At 67.6% G+C, this 20284-nt stretch overlaps 9 protein-coding genes across 9 annotated transcripts; 4 read left to right on the top strand and 5 right to left on the bottom strand.

The window, feature by feature from the left end:
- Positions 1 to 85: 85 nt before the first annotated feature.
- On the bottom strand, positions 86 to 2384 carry MICPUCDRAFT_56738 (uncharacterized protein; the record flags this gene model as incomplete). The annotated part of the gene is made up of 5 exons (XM_003056975.1): positions 86 to 889; positions 1065 to 1436; positions 1642 to 1746; positions 1856 to 2008; positions 2241 to 2384. The coding sequence occupies 5 exons, from the start codon at positions 2382 to 2384 to the stop codon at positions 86 to 88; spliced, it is 1578 nt and encodes a 525-aa protein (XP_003057021.1).
- Positions 2385 to 2579: 195 nt separating this feature from the next.
- Positions 2580 to 3358, top strand: MICPUCDRAFT_32627 (uncharacterized protein; the record flags this gene model as incomplete). The annotated part of the gene is made up of 1 exon (XM_003057454.1): positions 2580 to 3358. The coding sequence occupies one exon, from the start codon at positions 2580 to 2582 to the stop codon at positions 3252 to 3254; it is 675 nt and encodes a 224-aa protein (XP_003057500.1). The 3' UTR covers positions 3255 to 3358.
- A 59-nt stretch (positions 3359 to 3417) lies between these two features.
- Positions 3418 to 4410, bottom strand: MICPUCDRAFT_62658 (uncharacterized protein; the record flags this gene model as incomplete). Its single annotated transcript, XM_003056974.1, has 2 exons — positions 3783 to 4410; positions 3418 to 3582 (listed from the first exon to the last, which is right to left on the bottom strand). Exons 1-2 carry the CDS (start codon positions 4383 to 4385, stop codon positions 3418 to 3420), a joined length of 768 nt encoding a protein of 255 aa, XP_003057020.1. The 5' UTR covers positions 4386 to 4410.
- Positions 4411 to 4798: 388 nt separating this feature from the next.
- On the top strand, positions 4799 to 9799 carry MICPUCDRAFT_46863 (uncharacterized protein; the record flags this gene model as incomplete). The annotated part of the gene is made up of 2 exons (XM_003057453.1): positions 4799 to 6619; positions 6845 to 9799. The coding sequence occupies 2 exons, from the start codon at positions 4799 to 4801 to the stop codon at positions 9797 to 9799; spliced, it is 4776 nt and encodes a 1591-aa protein (XP_003057499.1).
- Positions 9800 to 9987: 188 nt separating this feature from the next.
- On the top strand, positions 9988 to 12474 carry MICPUCDRAFT_56732 (uncharacterized protein; the record flags this gene model as incomplete). The annotated part of the gene is made up of 1 exon (XM_003057452.1): positions 9988 to 12474. The coding sequence occupies one exon, from the start codon at positions 9988 to 9990 to the stop codon at positions 12472 to 12474; it is 2487 nt and encodes an 828-aa protein (XP_003057498.1).
- An 888-nt stretch (positions 12475 to 13362) lies between these two features.
- On the bottom strand, positions 13363 to 15465 carry MICPUCDRAFT_15096 (SNF2 super family; the record flags this gene model as incomplete). Its single annotated transcript, XM_003056973.1, has 3 exons — positions 13363 to 14139; positions 14194 to 14775; positions 14830 to 15465. Coding segments are annotated over 3 exons (1995 nt in total), but the record flags the coding sequence as incomplete, so codon positions are not given.
- Positions 15466 to 16340: 875 nt separating this feature from the next.
- On the bottom strand, positions 16341 to 18613 carry MICPUCDRAFT_45412 (uncharacterized protein). Its single transcript, XM_003056972.1, has 5 exons — positions 18283 to 18613; positions 18105 to 18145; positions 17847 to 17916; positions 17013 to 17673; positions 16341 to 16978 (listed from the first exon to the last, which is right to left on the bottom strand). Exons 1-5 carry the CDS (start codon positions 18368 to 18370, stop codon positions 16957 to 16959), a joined length of 882 nt encoding a protein of 293 aa, XP_003057018.1. The 5' UTR covers positions 18371 to 18613; the 3' UTR covers positions 16341 to 16956.
- A 424-nt stretch (positions 18614 to 19037) lies between these two features.
- Positions 19038 to 19223, top strand: MICPUCDRAFT_9845 (uncharacterized protein; the record flags this gene model as incomplete). The annotated part of the gene is made up of 1 exon (XM_003057451.2): positions 19038 to 19223. A coding segment is annotated over one exon (186 nt), but the record flags the coding sequence as incomplete, so codon positions are not given.
- A 239-nt stretch (positions 19224 to 19462) lies between these two features.
- MICPUCDRAFT_56728 (uncharacterized protein) lies at positions 19463 to 20254 on the bottom strand (the record flags this gene model as incomplete). The annotated part of the gene is made up of 1 exon (XM_003056971.1): positions 19463 to 20254. The coding sequence occupies one exon, from the start codon at positions 20252 to 20254 to the stop codon at positions 19463 to 19465; it is 792 nt and encodes a 263-aa protein (XP_003057017.1).
- Positions 20255 to 20284: the final 30 nt, after the last annotated feature.

Here is a 20284-nt window from a genome sequence, read left to right as displayed (position 1 = left end):
GGTGGACCCTCGCTCGTTCGTCGTTCGTTCGTTTCGTTCGCCGAAAAGAAATCAAGTCTCCCGTCGCGTCGCGTCGCGTCGCCGCTCACGCCGCCGTCGGCGACGTCGGCGCGGAGAACGACCCAGACACGCCGTCGAGAAGCGTCCATCCGCCGTTTTCCTTCGCGTCCTGGCGCGCGGCGTTGATTTCCGCCGCGGTGTTCACCTCCGCGCCGCACGCGACGCTGCGACGAAGCGGCTTCCGCGCCGAGACCGCGACTTGGGCGTTCGTCGGAAGTCGTCGCACCGCCTCCGCCTCCTCAGACGGCGACAGCTGGTACTCGCGGTACGTGTCCTTCGCGTACGGGTAGTACGGCGAGTCCGGGGACGGCGGGCGGAACACCGTCGCGAGATCGCGCGGGCCGCGCGCCGTGGACGGGCGGCCGCGAGCGCGAGCGCGCGCGGCGAGCTCGATCTCTTTGATCGGCGACGTCGACGCGGAGACGAAATCGCGCGCCGCGCGCGGCGACGACGCTCTCGACACTCTCGGCCAGCTCCCCGTCGGGGACCCGCGAACGGAGTCAATCTCCGGGCCGCCGCCCGCGTAGGCGAGCGAGAGCATCTCGGACTTGCGCTCCGCGGCGGCGGCGAGCTTTTCTTCGAGGTTCGCCCTTCTCGTCGCGGCGGTCGCGGCTTCGTTGTACTCGCGCGTCGCCGCCGTGACGACGGCTCGGCGAATGAAGCGATGCGCGCGCGCCGCCGTCGCGTTCACGGCTTCGTTTCTGCGCTCGTCCGCGAGGAACTGATCCGCGCGGATGCGCGCGGCTTCGATGAGAGGCGAGACGTGGTTCTGGAGGCGCTGGCGTTCGACGACGTGCGCCGCGCGCTCGGTCGTGAGCGCGGCTTTGGACTGCCGGAGTCGAACGTCGGGGTGGAGTTCAAAGGCGTCAGAAGCGGAGTTGAAAGGCGTCGAGGGCGAGGATTGAAAGCGGGGGGTGGGCGGAGAGAGACGACGGCAAAAGTCCTTAAGGATCGGCGTTCACCACGCTGACGCGGTCGTATGGGGACCAGTGTATAGAACGCACCTGCCGGAGTCGAACGTCGAGCCCGCGCAGGTACGCGGCGGCGGCCATGCGCGACTGCAGACGCGTCGCCGTCACCTTGGCGTCCATCCTCGCGTTCGCTTTCGCGTGCTTCACCGCGCGGTCCGCGCGCGCGTTGAAGAAGTGCGCTTTGAACGCGATGAGGTTTAAGAAGGCGTCGCGGCGCGCGACGGCGACGTCGACTTTGGTTTCGATCGCCGCTGCTTTCTCCGCCGCCGCGCGCGCGGCTTTCAACGCGATGTCCTTCGCCCTCGCGGCGGCGTCCGCGGCTTTAAACGTCAGCTTCGCGATCTCGCGCTTGCGGTTTTGTTCCGCGAGCTCGAGCTTGCGTTCGATGTTCGCCGCGAGTTGCGCCTGCGGTGATAAGGGAGGGGAGAGATCGGCGGGGGCTGGAGGCGTCAGCGTTCCGTTCGCTCCGCGGCGGCGGCGGCGGCGTTTGGAGTTTTTTGGCAGGGCACGGCGACGCTCGGCTCGGGGAAGAATAAAAAATCTCTGTCATCTGTCGGGATCGGGCTGGGTGCCACGATTGAGGCGAAATGCCGCGGGTTCGGGTAGCCACCTTGCGGGATTCGTTCTTCTCCGCGACGTCGTCGACGCGCTGGACGAACTTCTTCGCGACGGACGCGCGCGCTTCGAGCCTGGACACGCGGAGCTGCTCGGCTTCCTGAAAATGGGAGGGCGTCGGGGGGATCGCGTCGGGTGAGTCAACGCGACGCGAGGCGGAAAAAAAACGCGCGAGCGAGATCTGAGTTGACGACGCGCGCGGCGCGGACCTGGAGGCGGCGGTCCGTCGTCTCGCGCGTGTAGCTCGCGATGTTCGACTTGATCGCGACGGTGTTCGTCACGGATTCGGAGACGCGCGCGTTGTGCGCGGCCGCGACGGCCGCCTTGCGAGACGCCGCGAGCGCGTCTTCGTTGACGCGCTTCTGCGATCGACAGACGGGGCGCCGGGATTCGAATGTCAAGTCAACAACGAGGGCACGCGCGGGGGAACGCGCGCGAGGGTCGACGCGCGCGCGCGGTGGAGGAAGAGACGTCGGGGAAAAAAGATATCGAAATGAAGATTCGCGCGCGAGGGGACGCGACGCCGTCGTTCGCGCGACGCTCGAGCGCGCGAGCCGCGGCGGTCAACGACGAAACGCTGGCGGGAAATCTCACCTCGGAGACGGACGCGCGCGCATCTTTCGGGAACGCGCGCGCGCGGAGGCGCTTCGCGACCGCCGGCGGCGGCGTCCTGCGCGCGTTCGCGTGCACGGGGACTTTGATTATGTACGAGATCGCCGCGGGAGCGGTGGACGTCATGGTCGTGGAGGCGTGTGTGGGGTCGGTGGCGCGTGCTCGCGGAAGTGTGCGTGACAAGACCCGAGCCCGACTCGCGACGCTCGAGAGCGCGCCGGCAAAAATGCCAGGTGGCATGGCACACTGCTGGCGCCGTCGGCGATCGGCGCGGCGCCATCTCGCGGCGCGCCGAGAGTGGTCGCTGCGCGCGAATTCGACATGACGACCTCCCCGCGCGGCGAGGCCCCGGCCGCCGCCGCCGCCGCCGCCCCCGCCGCCGCCCACTTCGCGTCCGTGTGCGTCTACTGCGGCTCGAGCGCGGGGGATCGCCCCGAGTTCGCGGACGCCGCGAGATCGCTCGGCGCGGAGCTCGCATCGCGAGGATCGCGGCTCGTGTACGGCGGCGGGAGCGTCGGTTTAATGGGCGCGGTGTCCACGACCGCGCACGCGAACGGCGGCCGCGTCCTCGGCGTCATCCCCGTCGCGCTCGAGCCCGTGGAAGTCTCCGGCGGGAGCGTCGGAGAGGTGATGGTCGTCGAGGACATGCACGAGAGGAAGGCGGCGATGGCGGCGGCGTCCGACGCGTTCATCGCGATGCCCGGCGGCTTCGGGACGTTAGAGGAGCTCTTAGAGATGATCACGTGGCAGCAGCTGGGGTATCACGCGAAGCCCGTGGGGGTGCTGAACGTCGCCGGGTACTTCGACCTGTTCCTGAAGTTTCTGGACGAGTCGACGGCGCGCGGGTTCATTCGACGCGAGGCGCGAGCCATCGTCGTCGTCGGGGACACGCCCGCGGAGCTTCTGGATAAGTTGGAAACGTACGCGCCGCCGCGGTCGCTGATAGAGTCGCTGGCGAAGGAAAACGGCGGTGGGGGGGGCGACGCGAAGAAGTGAGGTAGGCACGCGAGGGAGCGACGACGAGAGGGGGAGGCGCGGCGAGGGCGTCGCGGCGCGTTGAGTTAATAATTTATCATCGGAAGCGGTCGACGTCGACGAAACGTATCGTACTCCTCCGAAACCAAACCGCCGCGGGGCGTCCGTCGTCCATCCCATCCCGTCACGGATACGACCGGCTCGCCTCCGCCTCGTCCTCCACGAGCTGCTCCTCGACCATCTCCTCGTACGCCCGCGCGCTCATCAGCGCGTCGCTCCCCGCGCGTCGCATCGCGTCTCTCGACGCCGTCACGCGCGCGACCCAGCCGCTCTCCGCTGAGGAGATCGTCTGAGGGTCGTTGCCCATACGAGGCGACATCGGGGAGGCGTTGAAAGGCGCGTCAGTTGCAGTTGAAAGACGTCGAGGTGCGTCGGGATTGAAAGCGAGGGGCGAGCGGAGAGATGCGCCGGGAAGAAAAGTCCTCAAGGAACGGCGCGCGCCGCGCCGACGCGGTCGCGCGGGGACCGGCGTGAGATGACAGAACGCGCCTTGTACGGCTCGCCCACCGCCGCCGCGTTGAGTCCCACGAGCGTCGCCGGGAACGGCACGGCGACGTCGCGCACGTCCGAGACGTTCGCCCACGACGCGTGGTACAGCTCGTCCGACGCCGTGCGTTTGAATCCTTCCCAGTGCAGCCGCGCGAGGAGCGTGGAGGACGGACCCGCCGCCGCCGCCGCCGCCGCCGCGTGATGGTGATGATGACGACGACGACGCCATCCGTCCGCCTCCTCCGCGTCCACCGCCTCGACCGCTCGCACGTCGCCGATGATGTCGAACGCGTGCTCGGTCAGGCCGACGGTCATCGTGATCTCTGAGCCGTCCGACGAGACCGACTCCGGGCGCAAGATCTCGTGCGTGCGCGTGTACAGCGGCGGCGGCAGCGGCGACGTCGCGTCGACCGCGGTCGTCGACGACGACGACGCCGAGGTCGAGGTCGTGGTCGACGACGTCGCGCGCGAGAGACGCGGCGCGCGGCGGAGGCGCGGCGCGGACGCGGACGCGACGGAGGACGCGCTCGTCGCGCTCCGCGCGAGCGTCGTCGCGTCGCGCGAAGCCAGGAGCGCCGCGCGTCGAAGGAAGGAGGCCGGCATCGTCGCCGTGGGGGGCGCGCGCGCGGGATGCGTGTGAGCCACGTGGCTGCGCTGCTGCAGCTGCACTGCGTTTCGGAGTCTCAGGCGAGCGCCGCGCCGGTCGGTCACCCCGCCGGGTCGAGAACTCGAGATCGATGGAGACGACGCCCGCGCCGGCAGACCGCTGAAGCGCGAGGACGGGCCGGCCGCGGAGTCCTCACGCGCGCGCCACGCGGCGACGGCGAGCGTCCGCGTCCGCGTCGTCGCTCGCTCGCGCGGGGGCGGAGACGGCGAGAGGCGGCGGCGACGCGGCGCGCGTTCGGTCCCGTCGGGGGCGCCGCCGACAGATTTCGTTCGTCGGGCGAGCGCCGCGCCGCGCCGCGCTTTTGTAGATTTCGTTAGGGCAAATGTTCCGCACCGGCAGCGCCGGACAGATGGCGCGAACGGGGTCGCAGCAGTGCGTGGACGCCGCGGGCGTCAAGCCGCAGCCGGTGGAGTTCACGAAAGACCCGTTCGAGGAGCCCACCGCGCCGAGGAAGATCCGAAGCGTGCGGTTCTCGCTCATGTCGCCGCAGGAGATCAGCAAAGTCGGCGTGTTTCACGTCTACGAACGAAACCTTTACCAGATGCCCCAGCGCGTGCCTCTCCCGGGCGGAATCTTAGACCCGCGGATGGGAACCACGGACAAGAAGGGCGCGGAGTGCGCGACGTGCAAGGGCAAGCTCATCGACTGCGCCGGGCACTTTGGCTACGTCAAGCTCGAGCTTCCGGTGTTTCACATCGGATACTTCAAGAACGTCATCTCGATTCTGCAACAGGTGTGCAAGACGTGCAGCCGAGTGATGCTGCCGGAGGAGGAGCACGAGCAGTACCTGAGACGGTTCCGAAACCCGCGCTTGGAGAACGTGCCGAGGCGCGCGCTGTCGAAGAAGATGGCGGACCGGTGCAAGCGGTGTCGGACGTGTTATTACTGCGGCGCCGCCAACGGCGTGGTGAAACGCGCGGGACAGTCGCTGAAGATTGTCCACGAGAAGTACAGCAAGAACCCCGAGCTCATGGAGGAGTACCTGAAACAGTTCGAGGAGGCGGTCAAGTTCAACGACCAGCTGAAGCAAAACTTGTCGCGCGTGCAGGACGATCTGAACCCGATACGCGTAATCAGCATCTTCAGGCGGATTTCCCCGATGGACTGCGAGCTTCTCGACATCGCGGATCGCCCCGAGCACTTGATCTTGACGCACCTCCCCGTGCCGCCGGTGTGCATTCGCCCGAGCGTAGAGATGGACGGCGTCGCGGGGTCGAACGAGGACGACATCACGATGAAGCTCATACAGATCATCGAGGTGAACAACGTGCTGCGGCAAGGGTTAGAGAAAGGGTTGGCGATCGCAAACTTGATGGAGAACTGGGACTTTCTTCAAGTCCAGATCGCGATGTACTTCAACAGCGAGCTCCCGGGCTTATCGCTGCAGTACCAAGGCCCGGGGAAGCCGCTGCGAGGGTTCGTGCAGCGTCTGAAAGGGAAGCAAGGACGATTCAGAGGGAACCTGTCGGGGAAGCGCGTCGACTTTAGCGGCCGAACGGTGATCTCCCCGGATCCGAACCTACGCATAGACGAAGTCGGCGTCCCGATGCACATCGCGAAGCTGATGACGTACCCAGAAGTCATCTCGAAGCACAACATCGAGCACATACGCGAGCGCGTCAGGAACGGCATGAACAAACACCCGGGCGCCAACTTTGTCCGGTTCAAGTCGGGCGGGACGCAGTATCTGAAATACGGCGACCGAAGACGCGTCGCGAGCGAGCTCAAGTTTGGCGACGTCGTCGAACGCCACCTGAACGACGGCGACGTCTTACTCTTCAACCGCCAGCCGAGTCTACACAAGATGTCCATAATGGCGCACCGAGCGAAGATCATGCCGTGGCGCACGCTGCGGTTCAACGAGTGCGTCTGCGCGCCGTACAACGCCGATTTCGACGGCGACGAGATGAACATTCACTGCCCGCAGACGGAGGAAGCGCGCGCGGAAGCGATCGAGCTCATGGGCGTGCACAAGAACCTGTGCACGCCGAAGAACGGGGAGATACTCATCGCCGCGACGCAGGATTTCTTGACCGCGTCGTACCTGCTCACGTCGCGCGACTCGTTCTTGGACCGCGCGCAGGTTGGGCTTCTCGTCGCGATGATGGGCGACGCGTTGATGTCAGGCGCGTATTCCTTACACTGGTCCCCATACGACCGCGTTGGCGTGGTGAACGCCGATCCTTAAGGACTTTGTCAGGCGCATCTCTCCGCCCACCCCTCGCGTTCAATCCCCGCCTTCGACGCCTTTCAACTCCAACTGACGCCTTTCAACTCCACCCCGACTTCGCTTCGTATGGAACGACCCTCAGTCGACCTCCCCACGCCCGCGATCATCGCCCCGATCGAGCTGTGGACGGGGAAGCAAGTCTTCGGGATGCTCGTGCGCCCCAAGGCGAGCGACCAGGTGTTCGTGAACCTCGAAGTCGCGGAGAAGAGCTACGGGAAGGTTGGGAAGCACATGTGCCCGAGGGACGGGTACGTCTGCGTTCAAAACTCCGAGATCATGTGCGGGCAGCTCGGCAAGGCCACGCTCGGCGGCGGGAACAAGACCGGTCTCTTCTACGTCCTAAACTCCGAGTACGGCCCCGAGGTGACCGCGAGCGCGATGAACAGAGTCGCGAAGCTCAGCGCGCGGTGGCTTGGCTCGCGCGGTTTCTCCGTCGGCATCGACGACGTCACCCCCGGCGCGAGGCTCTCCGCGGAGAAGGCGAAGGTCGTCAGCAAGGGTTACGCGGACTGCGACACGCGGATCGAGGCGTGGAAGCAGGGCACGCTCGCGCTGCAGCCCGGGTGCAACGCGGAGCAGACGCTCGAGAGCGAGGTGTTGGGAATCCTATCCAACGTGCGAGAGACGGCGGGCAACGCGTGTCTCGAGGAGCTCCCTCGAATCAACGCGCCGCTCATCATGGCGCTGTGCGGGTCGAAAGGGTCGACGATCAACATATCGCAGATGGTCGCGTGCGTCGGGCAGCAGGCTGTTGGCGGGCAACGGCCGCCGGACGGCTTCGCCGAGCGCTCGCTGCCGCACTTTAGGAGAGGCGAGAAGACGCCGGCGGCGAAAGGGTTCGTCGCGAACTCGTTCTTCAGCGGGATGCGTCCGACGGAATTTTTCTTCCACACGATGGCGGGCCGCGAGGGCCTCGTGGACACCGCGGTGAAGACCGCGGAGACGGGGTACATGTCTCGGCGGCTGATGAAAGCGCTGGAGGACCTCAGCTTGCGGTACGACGGCACGGTGCGGAACAGCACGGGCGGGATCGTGCAGCTGACGTACGGGGACGACGGGTTAGAGCCGACGGATATGGAGGGGCGAGAGGCGCAGCCGGTGGACTTTTCGCGGCTGATCATGCACGTCCGGGGGATCGTCCCGAGGGCGCGTCAGCCTTTGGTCGGCGAGGACGACGTCCGAGCCGCGCTCGCGAAGATTGGCGTGTCGTTAGACGACGACGGCGACTCGAACGCGGCGAAGGCGGTCAAATCGGACGTCGACGCCGTCGCGGGAGGGAGGCAAAAAGCCAAGGCCGCCGCCGCCGCCGCCGGGCGCGGCGCCGGGCGCGGCGCCGGGCGTGGCGGGAGCAGATCCCCCGCCGTGAAGGCTGCGAGCGCGGTAAAGCAAGAGAGCAGCGACGCGTTCGTCGAGGTGAAGGAGGAGAAGACGGAGGAGGTGGCCGCGGCGGCGACGACGCCGACGAGGGCGTCCAAGCGACCGTCGAGGTCGTCTTCGAGGGGGAAAGGGAGCCAGACGCCGACGCCGCCGCCGCCGTCCGCGTCGTCGAAGCCCTCGACGAGCAAGGAAGGCAAAAAGAAATCCGCCGCCGCCGCCGTCGCGGAAGAGAGCAAAGCCGCCATGGAGACGGATGACGACGACGCCAAGGCGAAGATGCCGCCGCCGCCGTCCCCCGGCGCGGTCGCGAGCGCGGCGGCGCATCACATGCGCGACGACGACACGCGCGCGTCGAACCCTCAAAATTCCCTCTCGTCGCTCTTCAAGCACGAGATCGCGACGTTCGCGAAGCGCGAGCTCGTGAGAACCGGCCCCGCGGACGGCAACGGCGTGGGCGTGACCGCGGCGCAGCTCGACGAGTTTCTCGCGCGGTGCGTCCAAAAGTACGACGCGAAGCGGATCGAACCCGGCAGCGCCGTCGGCGCCGTCGGCGCGCAATCCATCGGCGAACCCGGCACGCAGATGACGCTGAAAACGTTCCACTTCGCCGGCGTGGCGTCCATGAACATCACGCTCGGCGTCCCGCGCATCAAGGAGATCATCAACGCGTCGAAAAACATCAGCACGCCGATAATAACCGCCACCTTGGCGTGCGACGACGACGTCAAAGCCGCGCGCGTCGTGAAGGGCAGGGTGGAGAAGACGACGCTCGGGGAGGTGTGCAAGCACATCCACGTCGTGTTCGACCCGACCGCGTGCTACCTCGAGGTCGCGCTCGACCCGGACGTCATCCGCGCGCTGCAGCTGGACGTCACCGTCGCCACGGTCAAGCGCGCGCTGCTGTCGACGACGAAGCTCAAGCTGAAGCCGAACCGGGTGTTGGAGAGAGCCGGGAACGTGTTGCACGTGTTGCCTCCGGACGCGTCGGACGCGGCGGCGGCGCGGACGGCGGCGGCGCGCGACGCCGTCGGCCCGGCCGCGATCCACCGCGACGCGTTTAACCTCCAGAACCTTCGTACCGCGGTCCCGAACGTCATCGTTCAGGGGATACCGAGCGTGTCGAGGGCGGTCATAAACGACAAGGGCGGCGGGAAGCTCAATCTCGTCGTGGAGGGCACGGATTTACGCGCGGTGATGGCGACGGAGGGCATCGAGGGGACGCGGACGACGACGAACCACGTCATGGAAGCGGAGCGGACGCTAGGCATCGAAGCCGCGCGGTTTTGCATCATCAAAGAGATCAACGACACGATGAAAGCCCACGGGATGTCCATCGACGCGCGGCATTCGATGCTCCTCGCCGACGTCATGACCTACAAGGGCGAGGTGCTCGGCATCACGCGATTCGGCATGGCGAAGATGAAGGACAGCGTCCTGATGCTCGCGTCGTTCGAGAAGACCACGGACCATCTGTTCGACGCCGCGCTGCGCGGCCGCGTGGACACTATCGACGGCGTGAGCGAGTGCATCATCATGGGCATTCCGATGCCGGTCGGCACCGGGATGTTCAAGTTGCGGCACAGGGCGATGCGGCTGGAGGACGCGACGGAGGAGGAGGCGGCGGCGGCGGCGGGCGGCGGCGCGGCGGCGGCGGCGGGGGGGAAGAAGCTCACGATCGAGGACGAGATTTTGGCGCTTCCGAAGCGTCCGGCGCCGCTGATGCGGCAGCTCGGGTTGCAGTGAGAGCGAACGACGACGACTAGCGTCGGCGTTTACGAGTACGAGCGCTCGCTTCGACGAGCTCTCTGAAAGATTTTCTCAAATCAAAAAACAAGCTCACGGCGCGCGCAGCTCAGAATCGTCCACTTTGAAAAAATCGAAATCGATCGAATCCTGCGCGACGCCTCATCACTCAGATCCCGCGCCCCACCATGACGCTCGGGGAGCTGTCCGAGTCGGACGACGACGCGCCCGTGGACGCCGCGGCGGCGGCCAAGGCTGCGAAGAAGATCGCGAAGGCGGCGAAGAAGGCGGCCGCGAAGAAAGCGGCGGCGGCGGTCCCGACGATCGGATCTCAGACGATACATCTTCCTCGCGCGCTGTCGTCGCCGACGAAGCCGCGCCCGCCGGCGGACGTGGACGACAAGGCGTTCGGGTTCCTCTCCGCGACGTCGACCGCCGCGGAGAAGGCGCGGCTCGCGATCGCGAGGGCGGGACGCGCGTCCGCGTCCGCGTCGGGGAAGGGCGCGGGCGCCATCAAGAAGGGCGCGCGAACGGCGTCGTCCGCGGGCGCAGGCGGGACGAGCACCATCGCGCGCCTGGTGGAGGAGAAGCGCGCGGAGGAGGCGCGGAAGCGAAAGCTCGCGACGCAGACGAAGAAACTCGACGCGCAGGTCGCGGAGGAGTGCGCGAACAGGGACCGCGAGCGCGCGATGGCGATGGCGTCGCTCGTGGCGGACCGCGAGGTGCGCGCGATGCACGCGGTGACGGACCGCGTGCGAGAGATGGAACGCGACGCGAACGAGCAGCTCGAGGACGGGGAGAGCGGCGGGATCGACGAGACGCCGTACCCGTCGGAAGTCGTCCGCGCGCTGAGCGACGACGCGTTCGTTCTTAGCGCGGACGACGACGACGTCGGGGAAGAAGAGGACGACGCGTATTACGCGGGCGAGGACGGCGACGACGACGTCCCGAGCGATCTGCGACAGTTCGCGGACGCCGCCGAGGCGGGCGCGGCGTCGAGGGGCGACCTGCGCGAAGCCGCGAACGAAACAGCTCGAAAGGAAGCGTTACGCGAGGTACTCACCGGCGGGTGGCTCGCCCGCGCCTTCATCTCGCGGACGGACGCCGCCCCCGCCGCCGCGACGACGACGACGACGACGACGGAAGGAGAGACGGAGACGGCGGCGGCGTGCGCGGCGGACACGGCGCGGTGGCTCTGGGCGGCGGCGACGGACGTCGCCGCGTCGCGCGCCATCGTCCTCGGCGCGCGAGACGCGCTCCTCGCCGCGTCCGGTCACGAGCCGCTGTACTCCTCGACGTGCGGCGTCGCGCGGAGACGGCGTGGGGTTGGGGTGTTACGTCCCGCGCCGAGAGTGTCCTGGGCGCCGACCGCGAAGGAGGTGTTACGCGCGTTGGCGGCGAACGGCGTCGTCGCCGCCGCCGCCAAAAGTAACGGCGGCGCGAAGAAGAAGAGCGCCGGGAGAGGATCGAAACGCGGCGGCGACGGGAACGGGAACGCGAAAGCCGCCGCGGCCGCGTCGGAGAACAGCGGTCGCGCGGCGTTTCCGCTCTCCGGGCGCGGCGTCGAGGACCAGAGGGAAGTCGTCGCGCTCACGACGCCCGCGCCCGGCGCGTTGCGACCGCAAATTTTCGCCGTCGTCCAGCTGACGACGGCGTGGTGCGACGTCGCGCCGGACGACGGCGGGTGCGCGACCGACGCCGACGCCGCGTCGGACCTCCTCGCCGTCCTCGCGTCGCTTCACCGCGACCCGCGCGCGGGGGCGTGCTACGCCGCGATCGACGCCGCGTCGACCGCGCTCGTGTCCGCGTTTAGCGGCGGAGTACGCGCGGGGGATTCGCTGTGTTTGGGGTCGGCCAAGGCGCGCGCGCGGGAAAACGCGAGGGCGACGCGTTGGCGCGAATTCGCCGACGCCGCGGCGCCGAAACTCGCGAGGACGGGGCCGACGCACGCGTCTCGACTCGCCGCGATCAGGTGGCTGCCGTGGCGGACGCGGCGCGAGCAAGAGCTGCAGGACGTCGCGGCGTTGCACGCGCTCGAGGACGTCGTGCCGCACGTGCTCCGCGAAGCCGGCGGCGGCGGCGCGGCGGCGGCGTCTTCCGACGACGACGACGACTCCGGGGATGAGATCGCGGTCGCGGCCGCGAACCCGCCCGCGAAGCGCGCGAAAACGGCCGGCGGGGACCGCGAGCTAAACCTCGGGGAGCTTCAGGCTGCCGCGGTGAGGGTTTTGTCGCCCGTCGTCGTCGGCGCGGAGACGTCGGCGGACGCGGCGTGGGCGCTGTGGACCGCGATTCATCTGTGCGACACCGCGCTGCACTCCGGCGCCGCGTCCGGCGGCGGCGCGGGGGGCGGCGCGCCGCACACGCCCGGGAAACAGGCTGCGGAGGCGTCGTCCCTGAGCGAAGCCGTCGTGCGCTTCATGGGGTTTTTGAAGACGACGAAGGCGTCGATACCGCGGGGGAATAAAACCGCGCTCGCGGCGGCGAAGAACCTCGCCGTCGCCGTCATGACGCGGCACCAACGCGCGCAGCAGTTGAGGGAGACGAAGCACGAGCTCGCGAGAGAGGACGAGGACGACGAGGACGACGAGGGGGAGGAGGAGGAGGAGGAGGCGTTGACGCAGGTTCCGAGGCTGACGCAGGCGGAGAACACCTCGAGCAGCTCGGAACTGTGACGACGACGTTTCGCGAGGCGACGCGCAGCTGGCGACGAGACGAGACGAAACGAACTTTGAACTTTGAGTACAAAAGCTACGTGTACTACCCTCATCACGCTCCTCCCTCCCACTCGCCGCCTCGCTCGCTCACGCCGCGCGTCGGGCGATGATGAACCGTCGTAACAGCGCCGCGCGGCCCATCGTCGTCATGGACGCGATGTCCCGCGCCATCTCCCTCGGCGGCAACCCCTCGAACGCCGCGAGCGCGGCGACGACGGCGTCGCCGTCCGCGCGCTCCGTCGCCGTCTCTTCGACCGCGGGGTGGTCGGGGTGATCGCCATCCTCTTCCCTCAACTCGATCCTCCTCGGTCTCGATCTCTTCGCCGCCGCCGCCGCGGTCTCCTCGCGAAGACGGAGACGCGCCCTCTCATCGATCGCGTCGTCCTCCGCCGCGTCCTTCTCCCTCGCGAGCCGCAGCGCGCGCTCGCTCCGCGCCGACTCCGTGCGCGTCGCCCGGCCGAGGATGTTATTGTGCTCGTGCTCGTACACGACCCCGTGCTCTTCCCTGTCCAAGGAGACGTCGACGTCGCGGCGGCCGCGGCCGCGCCCGCGAGGAGGTCTTCCCCGTCCGCGCCCGCCGCGGCCTCCGGGGCCCGCTCCTCCCGCGGCGGACGGGCTCGCGATGCTGTCCGCCGACGCTCGGCGGTCGCCGTCAGACGGCGCGGACGCGGATGACGTCGTCGCACGCTCGCCGCCGCCGCCGCCGCGCCACCGCGACTTCTCCGTCTTCACGCCGCCGCCTTCCCCCCCCTCGGCCTTATCGACCTTATCCATCGCCTTCTCTATCGTGTAGTACGCGTTCGAGGCGACCCTCTCGCGTCGCACGAGTCCGTCCATGCGCGTCAGCCCCTCCCGCGCCAACGTGAAAAGATTCTCTAAACCGAAGAGCTCGCCCTGTCGACGTTTGTCCCCTTGCACGCCCTCAAAGTACCTGCGCTCGCGGACCGCGTCCACGGCGACGTTGCTCTGCTGCTGTTTATACACCTGCCGCTGATACACAATCTCCTCGATCGTGTCCGCGGCGATGAACCGGTACACGTTCACGTCTCGTCGTTGTCCGATGCGATACGCGCGGTCTTGCGCTTGGAGATCCAACGCCGGGTTCCAGTCCGGATCGAACACGACGACCCTGTTCGCGGAGGTTATGTTCAACCCCACGCCGCCGGCTTTCGTGGAGAGCAAGAAGACGAACATCGACGACGAGTTGTTGAAGTCGTCCACGAGCGGCTGCCGCGCGTTTTGCGCGGTCCCGCCGTCGAGCCGGCAGTACACGTACCCACGCCGCGAGAGAAACTTTTCGAGAATGTCCAAAAGGCGCGTGCTCTTGCTGAAGAGCAACACCTTGTCGTTCGCGCGGTGCCAAATCTCGAGGAGTTTCTCGAGCGCCAACAGCTTCCCGCAGTTGGTCGCGGCGGATATCCGCGCGAAGTCGTTGTCTTGCCTGTCCGCGCCGCCCAACAAGTGCGCGTCCTCTCCGAGCGCGAATTTCGCGACGACTTCATCCCTCGCCACCTTCTCCTTGTCCTCGTCGCCGTGGTCCGGCTTCAGAAGCTCGAGGTGGTTGCTCAAGCGCAGCAGGATGTTGATGTACACGAGCGACATGCAGTGCGGGCACGCGCGGTGCTCGGTGTGGTCGTAGTTGTGCCATATCGGATACTGTTCCTCGTTCCCGGCGACGCCGTCTGGGGGGGCGGCGTAGCAACACGACGACCGCCTCTCGCCGCTGCCGCAGTCGCAGTCCTCCGCGAACCGCACGAGCAGCTGCATGTCCGGCGAGTCTAACAGCCGGCGGTACACCCTTCGCTGCAACGGCGACAGCTCGCAGAACACGACGTTGTCGGACTTCTCCGGGAGTTGCCCGGCGAGGACCACTTTTTTCGTGCGCTTCAGGACGTACCGCCGCAACAACCGCTTCAGCTGATCCGCCCTGTCCCTGCCTCTTCCGAGCGTGTAATCGTCCGCGCCGAACCTTTGCGCTTGCTGCATGTACTTGCTGTAGTACTCCTTGAACGCTTTCAGACCGCCTAAGCTCCCGGGGCACGCCCAGTCGAGCAAACACCACAGCTCGTCGTACGAGTTTTGCATCACCGTCCCGGTGAGCCCGAACCGACGCTCCCGCGGTAACCTCCGCGCGGCTTCGTACAGCATCGTCTTGTCGTTCTTCAGCCGGTGCGCCTCGTCGAAGACGACGACGGACCAGCGCTGCGACGTCATCTCGTCCACGCCGAGACGAAACGTATCGTACGCGGTGAGCACAATCTCCGTCGACATGGCGGGTTCTCCGACGCCGTGTCCGACGCCTTCGCGTCCGACGCCTATGTCCGACGCCTTCGCCTTCACCCTCGCCCACGCGTCCGCCTTGTCCGCGCCGTGGACTTTCTCGACGACGAACCCGCCGTCCGGAAGGTGCTCGCCCCACCTCGCGAGCTCGCGCTCCCAGTTCGTCAGCACGGAGGTCGGGCACACGATCAGCGCCGGCGGCGGCGGCGCGCCGGTGCACGCGTCGAACGACGCCGGAGACTTGAGCACCGCGGCGAGAAACGCGATCGTTTGGATCGTCTTCCCGAGGCCCATGTCGTCGCCCAAGACGCCGCCTTTTCTGGTCGCGTAGAGCTTGTACAGGAACATCACGCCCTCGCGTTGGTACTCGCGGAGGTAACAGTTGAGCGCCGCGGGGACGAAGAGCGAACCCGCCGGGTCCGCCGCGTCTCGTCCGTCTGCTACGTCTCCGTCTCTGTCTCCATCCGACCGCGCCGCCGTCTGCGTCTGCGTCTGCGTCTGCGTCTGCGTCTGCGTCAGCGTCAGCGTCTGCGGCGGCCCTGCGCCGATATCCTCGTCCCACTCTGCGGTGGGCGGGCCGAGTACCAACGCCCCCGCTTGCGCCGCGGTTTGGAGGCGCCCGAACGACCCGAGCCCGCCGCCGCCGGCGACGTCGTCGTCGTCGTCCATGGGCTCCGCGACTTGGTGCATGACGCGCTCGAGGGTTTCCTTATCCCACGCGTCGACGCCGCCACCGGTCGTGGCCGCGACCTCCTCGACGTCGCTGTCGTCGCCGCCGCGCGCGGGCGCGGACGCGGACGCGGGCGCCGAGCCGACGCCGACGCCGACGCCGAGGACGCCGTCGACGGTCGCCGCGGCGGCGGCGGCGACGTCGACGTCCATCATCCCGGTCGCGTCGCTCTCCGCTCGTTTCGCCGCGGTCTCGCGCCGTCTGACGTCGTCCGCGCGCTCCTCTTCTTCCGCCATGAGCTCCGCCAAGGATATCTGCGTCGGGGACGGGACGCGGACGGGAGGGCGGGGGAGAGTGGAGGGAGCGACGACGTCAGATTCGATCGACGGAAGGAAGCGCGTCGAGCCCGCGAGGAGGACGGCGAGACGAACCTTTCGCGCGCCGGCGCCGTCCGTCCCGCTGTGTTTCATCGACCGCGCGCGCGCCGCGTCGTCGTCGTCGTCGTCGTTCGGTCTCGCCGCGGTCCCCGCGGCTTTCAGGACGTCGAGGAACTCCATGGCTTCTCGCGTCTTCTTCGGGGGTTGCCAACTCTGATTTAGTGCGTCTAAACGACGGCGACGGACGCGCGTCGCTCGCGGACGCGGACGCGGGCGACGACGCGGAGGCGGACGCGAGACGCGCGAGGACGCCCTCGCGCGCGCTAAAACTCTCGCGCGCGCGCGGTCGTCGAGAGCGTCGCACGCACCGCGCGCGAGACGCCAGATCTCGCGCGCGATGGAGTGCCTCGTCTGTCGATGCTGATACGAATTGAACGTCTGATCGAACGCGACGCCCCCCCTTCCAGTCTCGCGCGCGTCGCGATCCGTCGTCGACTCTCTTCATCTGTGGTATGTTATTATAGATACGCGCGTCAAACGCACGACACGCCCTCGCGTTCGCGTGCTAATCGCGAGCGCGGGCCTACCGCCGTCGTGCTGAACCGCGTGTAAGCGTAAGAAGACTACCCGAATCCCCGACCCGAATCCCCGTCGTTCATCCTCCCGCCGCCGTCCGCGCGATCGATCGCCCCCGACCGACCCCGTCCCGTCTCTCGCGATCGCCCCCGACTCTCTCCTCATCGCGGCGTTCTCTCTCTTCTCTCCCTCCTCTCTCTATAACGTACGTCATGTCGTCCGTCCGTCATCGCGAATGCGAATCGTCGCTCGCTCACGCGCGGTCGTCCCGAGGCCGCGACGACCCCCCCGTCGCCCCCCTGCTCTTGCCGCGGTCGACGTCGCCGTACCCGCCGCCGCCGCCGCCGCCGCTCGCGCCCCCGCGTTCTCTGCTCGACGTCCGCTCTCGCCCGTCGCCGCCGCGTTCTTTCGAGCTCTCGTTTCGACGACGCGCGCTCTCGAGCGCGGCGGTGCGCTCCGCCGCGGACGCGCTCGGGTGCCCGCGGTCGCCGCCGCCGCCGCCGCCGCCGCCGCCGCTCGGCCCCGCGCTCGGCCGCGTCAGCGCCTGCGTCTGTTGGTACTTTAAGATGGTCCAGTCGAAGACGTAGTCGTACTGATACCCCTCGCGAATGAACAGATCGCGGAACAGCTTGCGGACGTACGAGTAGTCCGGCTTATCCTCGAAGCGCAGGGACCGGCACAGCTGAAAGTACGTCACAAACTCGGGCGGGAACCCTTTGCACAGGACCTCGATGGGCGTGGACATCTTCTTCTCGGAGATTTTCTCGTACTTTTGCTTCTTCGTAGCCGCCTTCAGTCCTTGCCACGGCAGCGACCCGCGGAGGAAGTACATCAACACGTACCCTAGCGACTCGAGGTCATCCCGACGCGACTGCTCGATCCCGAGGTGCGTGTTGATCGACGCGTATCGCGCCGTGCCGGTGAGGTTCTTGTTCTCTCGGTACGGAATGTGTTGATGCGACTTGGGATCGCGGTACTTCTTCGCGAGGCCGAAATCGATGATGTTCACCTGGTTCGCGCGCTTGCCGAGGCCCATGAGGAAGTTATCCGGCTTGATATCGCGGTGAATGAAGCTCTTGCTGTGCACGTACTCGATCCTCGACACGAGCTGGTCCGCGAGCATCAGCACCGTCTTCAGCGACAGCTTGCGGTTGCAAAAGTTGAACAGATCCTCGAGGCTCGGGCCCAAGAGATCGAGCACCATGATGTTGTAGTCGCCCTCGACGCCGAACCATCGCACGTTCGGGATGCCGGCTGCGGTGAACACAGTTCGAGTGGGGTGGATGAAGGTGAGTCGCGGAGGTTTCATAGGCGGGCGGGACGACGAGAGCGAGAACGAGAACGGGGAAACGCGAGCGAACAGACGCCCTTCGCGAGGGAGGCTTTTTTTTTTTTTCGAGGCTCGGAGAGACGCGTCGGGGACGTACTTCCGCCCTGGAGGATCTTGTACAGCTTGGACTCGTACAGCAGCTGCGGGTGCTTCGTCTTGACGGATTCCTGAGAGGAGGAAGAGCGCGCGGGGGGGCGACGTCAGCGCGCGCGCGGAAGAAGTCGCCGCGCGAAAGGCGTCGCGGACCCGTTGGAGGAAATGAGTGCGTCACCCGAGGGAGGGGGCGTAAGTGGGCCCCGAGGGTTTCTTCGCGCGATCGCGCGACGAGCGCGCGCGGAAACGCGCGGAAACGCACCAGCTTGATGCCAACCTCCTCTCCGGTTTGAATGTGCGTGCCTGAGGGAACGAAAACGGGGTGCGAGGTCAGATCATGGAAGATATCCCGCGCGGGAGACGCCCCCCCCCATTAAAAGAAACACCGATCGCGCGAAACGGTGCCCGGTGCGACCGCGTCGGACGCGCGGGGGACGCACCGAGGTAGATGTCGCCGAACGACCCGCTCCCGATCTTGCGACCGAGGCGGTACTTGTTCCCGACGCGGAGCTCTAAACCGCTAGACATGACGTCCGGGTCGGGCGACGTCGACGCGGCGCGCGCGCGCGATCACCGGCCCCGCGGTCCCCGACGCGTTCGCAGCGTCCCGCGCTTCGCAGACGAGAAGCCGAGAAAAGCGCGCGTCCACGCGCTGCCGACTTCGCCGCCGCGCGTTGTGCGCGAGACGCGCGCGCGTGATCGAGCTCGCGAAGACGCGTCTCGAGACGAGGATCACCTCGGTTGTCGCGTTCCCGTCGCGGTGCACACGCGGTGCGCGCCGTAGACTGCGCGCGACGGGCGCGGGGAGGCCTCGGAGCGATCGTCGAATTGGTCCGAACCCGGGTCAAACCCGAGTCAGACCCGAGTCAACCGCGTCGCGCTGCGATCAGATCGAACCACCGCCAGGCACGCGCGATCGATCGGCGCGGGCGCGGCCGAACGCGATTGCGACTACGCGCGAACCGACGGGTTTCCTCGCCACTCGCCCGGGCGCGCGATGAGCAGCTACGACAACGTCATGCGAGGGGGCCTGAAGCTGAAAGGCGGCGGCGGGCTCCCCACGGTCGGCGGCGTCGGGAAGAAGAAGAAGAAGAAGTCCAAGAAGAAGGACGCGGGCGCGGAAGGCGGCGCGGAAGACGCGGGCGACGGCGCGCCCGCGGGCGAATTGACGCTCGGGGAGGAGGACGGCGTCCGGCGCGCCTACGTCGTGGACAACAGGACCGCCGCGGAGAAGCGGTACGACGAGCAGATGGAGAAGAACCAGGAGCGGCAGATCCAGAAGATGGCGTCCAAGTCGCATCGCGACAAGGTCAGGGACTTCAACGAGTACCTCAGCAAGCTGAGCGAGCATCACGACATCCCGAAAGTCGGGCCGGGGTGATCGATCTACGTCAGTCGCGAACGATCGCCGATCGCTCCGGGCGCGATCGAACGCGTCGTGGACGTTCATTAGGAACGAGGACGCGAGGGAGCGTCGCCCTCGTCGTAGACGACATTCTAGCACGTTGTCAACGGACGCGAACGCCTCTAGAAGCGACGAACGAACCCGCCGCCGGCGTCTCTTTCTCTGCCGAATCCGACGCTCGCCGCCCACCTAATAATTCTCCATCGCCGGCGTCGTCATCGCGGCTCGTCCTCTATCGTCGTGTCCACGTCGCCGTCCTCCAACCTCTCGAACCGCACGCGCTTCAAGACGTCCGCGCCCGCGCGATACGTGAACGACATCCCTATCTCCACGGGTATCTCGGCGGGCGGGGCGCCGCCCGCGCCGACGACGCCGCCGCCGCCGACGCCGCCGCCGCCGCCGCCGTCGACGCCGCCGCCGCCCGCGCGCGCGTCTTGTATCGCGACCACCGCCTCTATCTTCCTCGCGCAGACCAACAACACGTCGTACTCCGCCGGGTACGTCAGCGCGATGAAGTTATCGCTCAGCTCGGACATTCGAATCGCGCCCAGCTCGCGAATCGGGAGCTTCCTTCGCACGCGGCGGGTGTCCGCGTCGAGGAGGTAGACGGATCGCGCGCACACGAGCATGGACCGCGGGACAGCCTCGCCCCTTCGGTTGATCTTCAACACGGACTCGCTGAACATCACGAACGGCGGCTCGCCGTGCTTCGCCATGAGCTTCGCGACGTCCGGGTCGTCGCGGAGGTTGAGATGGTCGCCGAGGAACATCTTTCCCGCGCTGCTTCGGCGTCGCTCCTTGCGCCCCTGCGATGGAGCGAGGGGAGGGATCGACGACGGGAACGTGCGAGGGCGCGTGAGTTCGCGCGCGATCTGATCGGACGACGACGACGAGCGGGCGGGCGGGCGGCGGGGAGAACCGCGGACGCGACGCGGGCGCGAGGGGGCGAACGACCGAGCGACGCGCACCATGAACGGCTGGAGCGGCTCCGCGATCTCGAACGCCATCGCGAGCGACGCGCGGCGGGGCGCGCGGCG

The sequence above is a fragment of the Micromonas pusilla genome, assembly GCF_000151265.4.
Source record: "Micromonas pusilla CCMP1545 genomic scaffold MICPUCscaffold_3, whole genome shotgun sequence".
Taxonomy (NCBI): Eukaryota; Viridiplantae; Chlorophyta; class Mamiellophyceae; order Mamiellales; family Mamiellaceae; genus Micromonas; species Micromonas pusilla.
This window is presented reverse-complemented; position numbering and strand designations above follow the sequence as displayed.

Coding starts and splice junctions, on each gene's coding strand:
- MICPUCDRAFT_45412 (XM_003056972.1), bottom strand. CDS start 18,370: ATGTCTAGCGGTTTAGAGCTCCGCGTCGGGAACAAGTACCGCCTCGGT. Junction 18,146..18,282: donor GTTCGGCGACATCTACCTCG/GTGCGTCCCCCG, acceptor TCGTTCCCTCAG/GCACGCACATTCAAACCGGA. Junction 17,674..17,846: donor CAAGATCCTCCAGGGCGGAA/GTACGTCCCCGA, acceptor TGTTCACCGCAG/CCGGCATCCCGAACGTGCGA.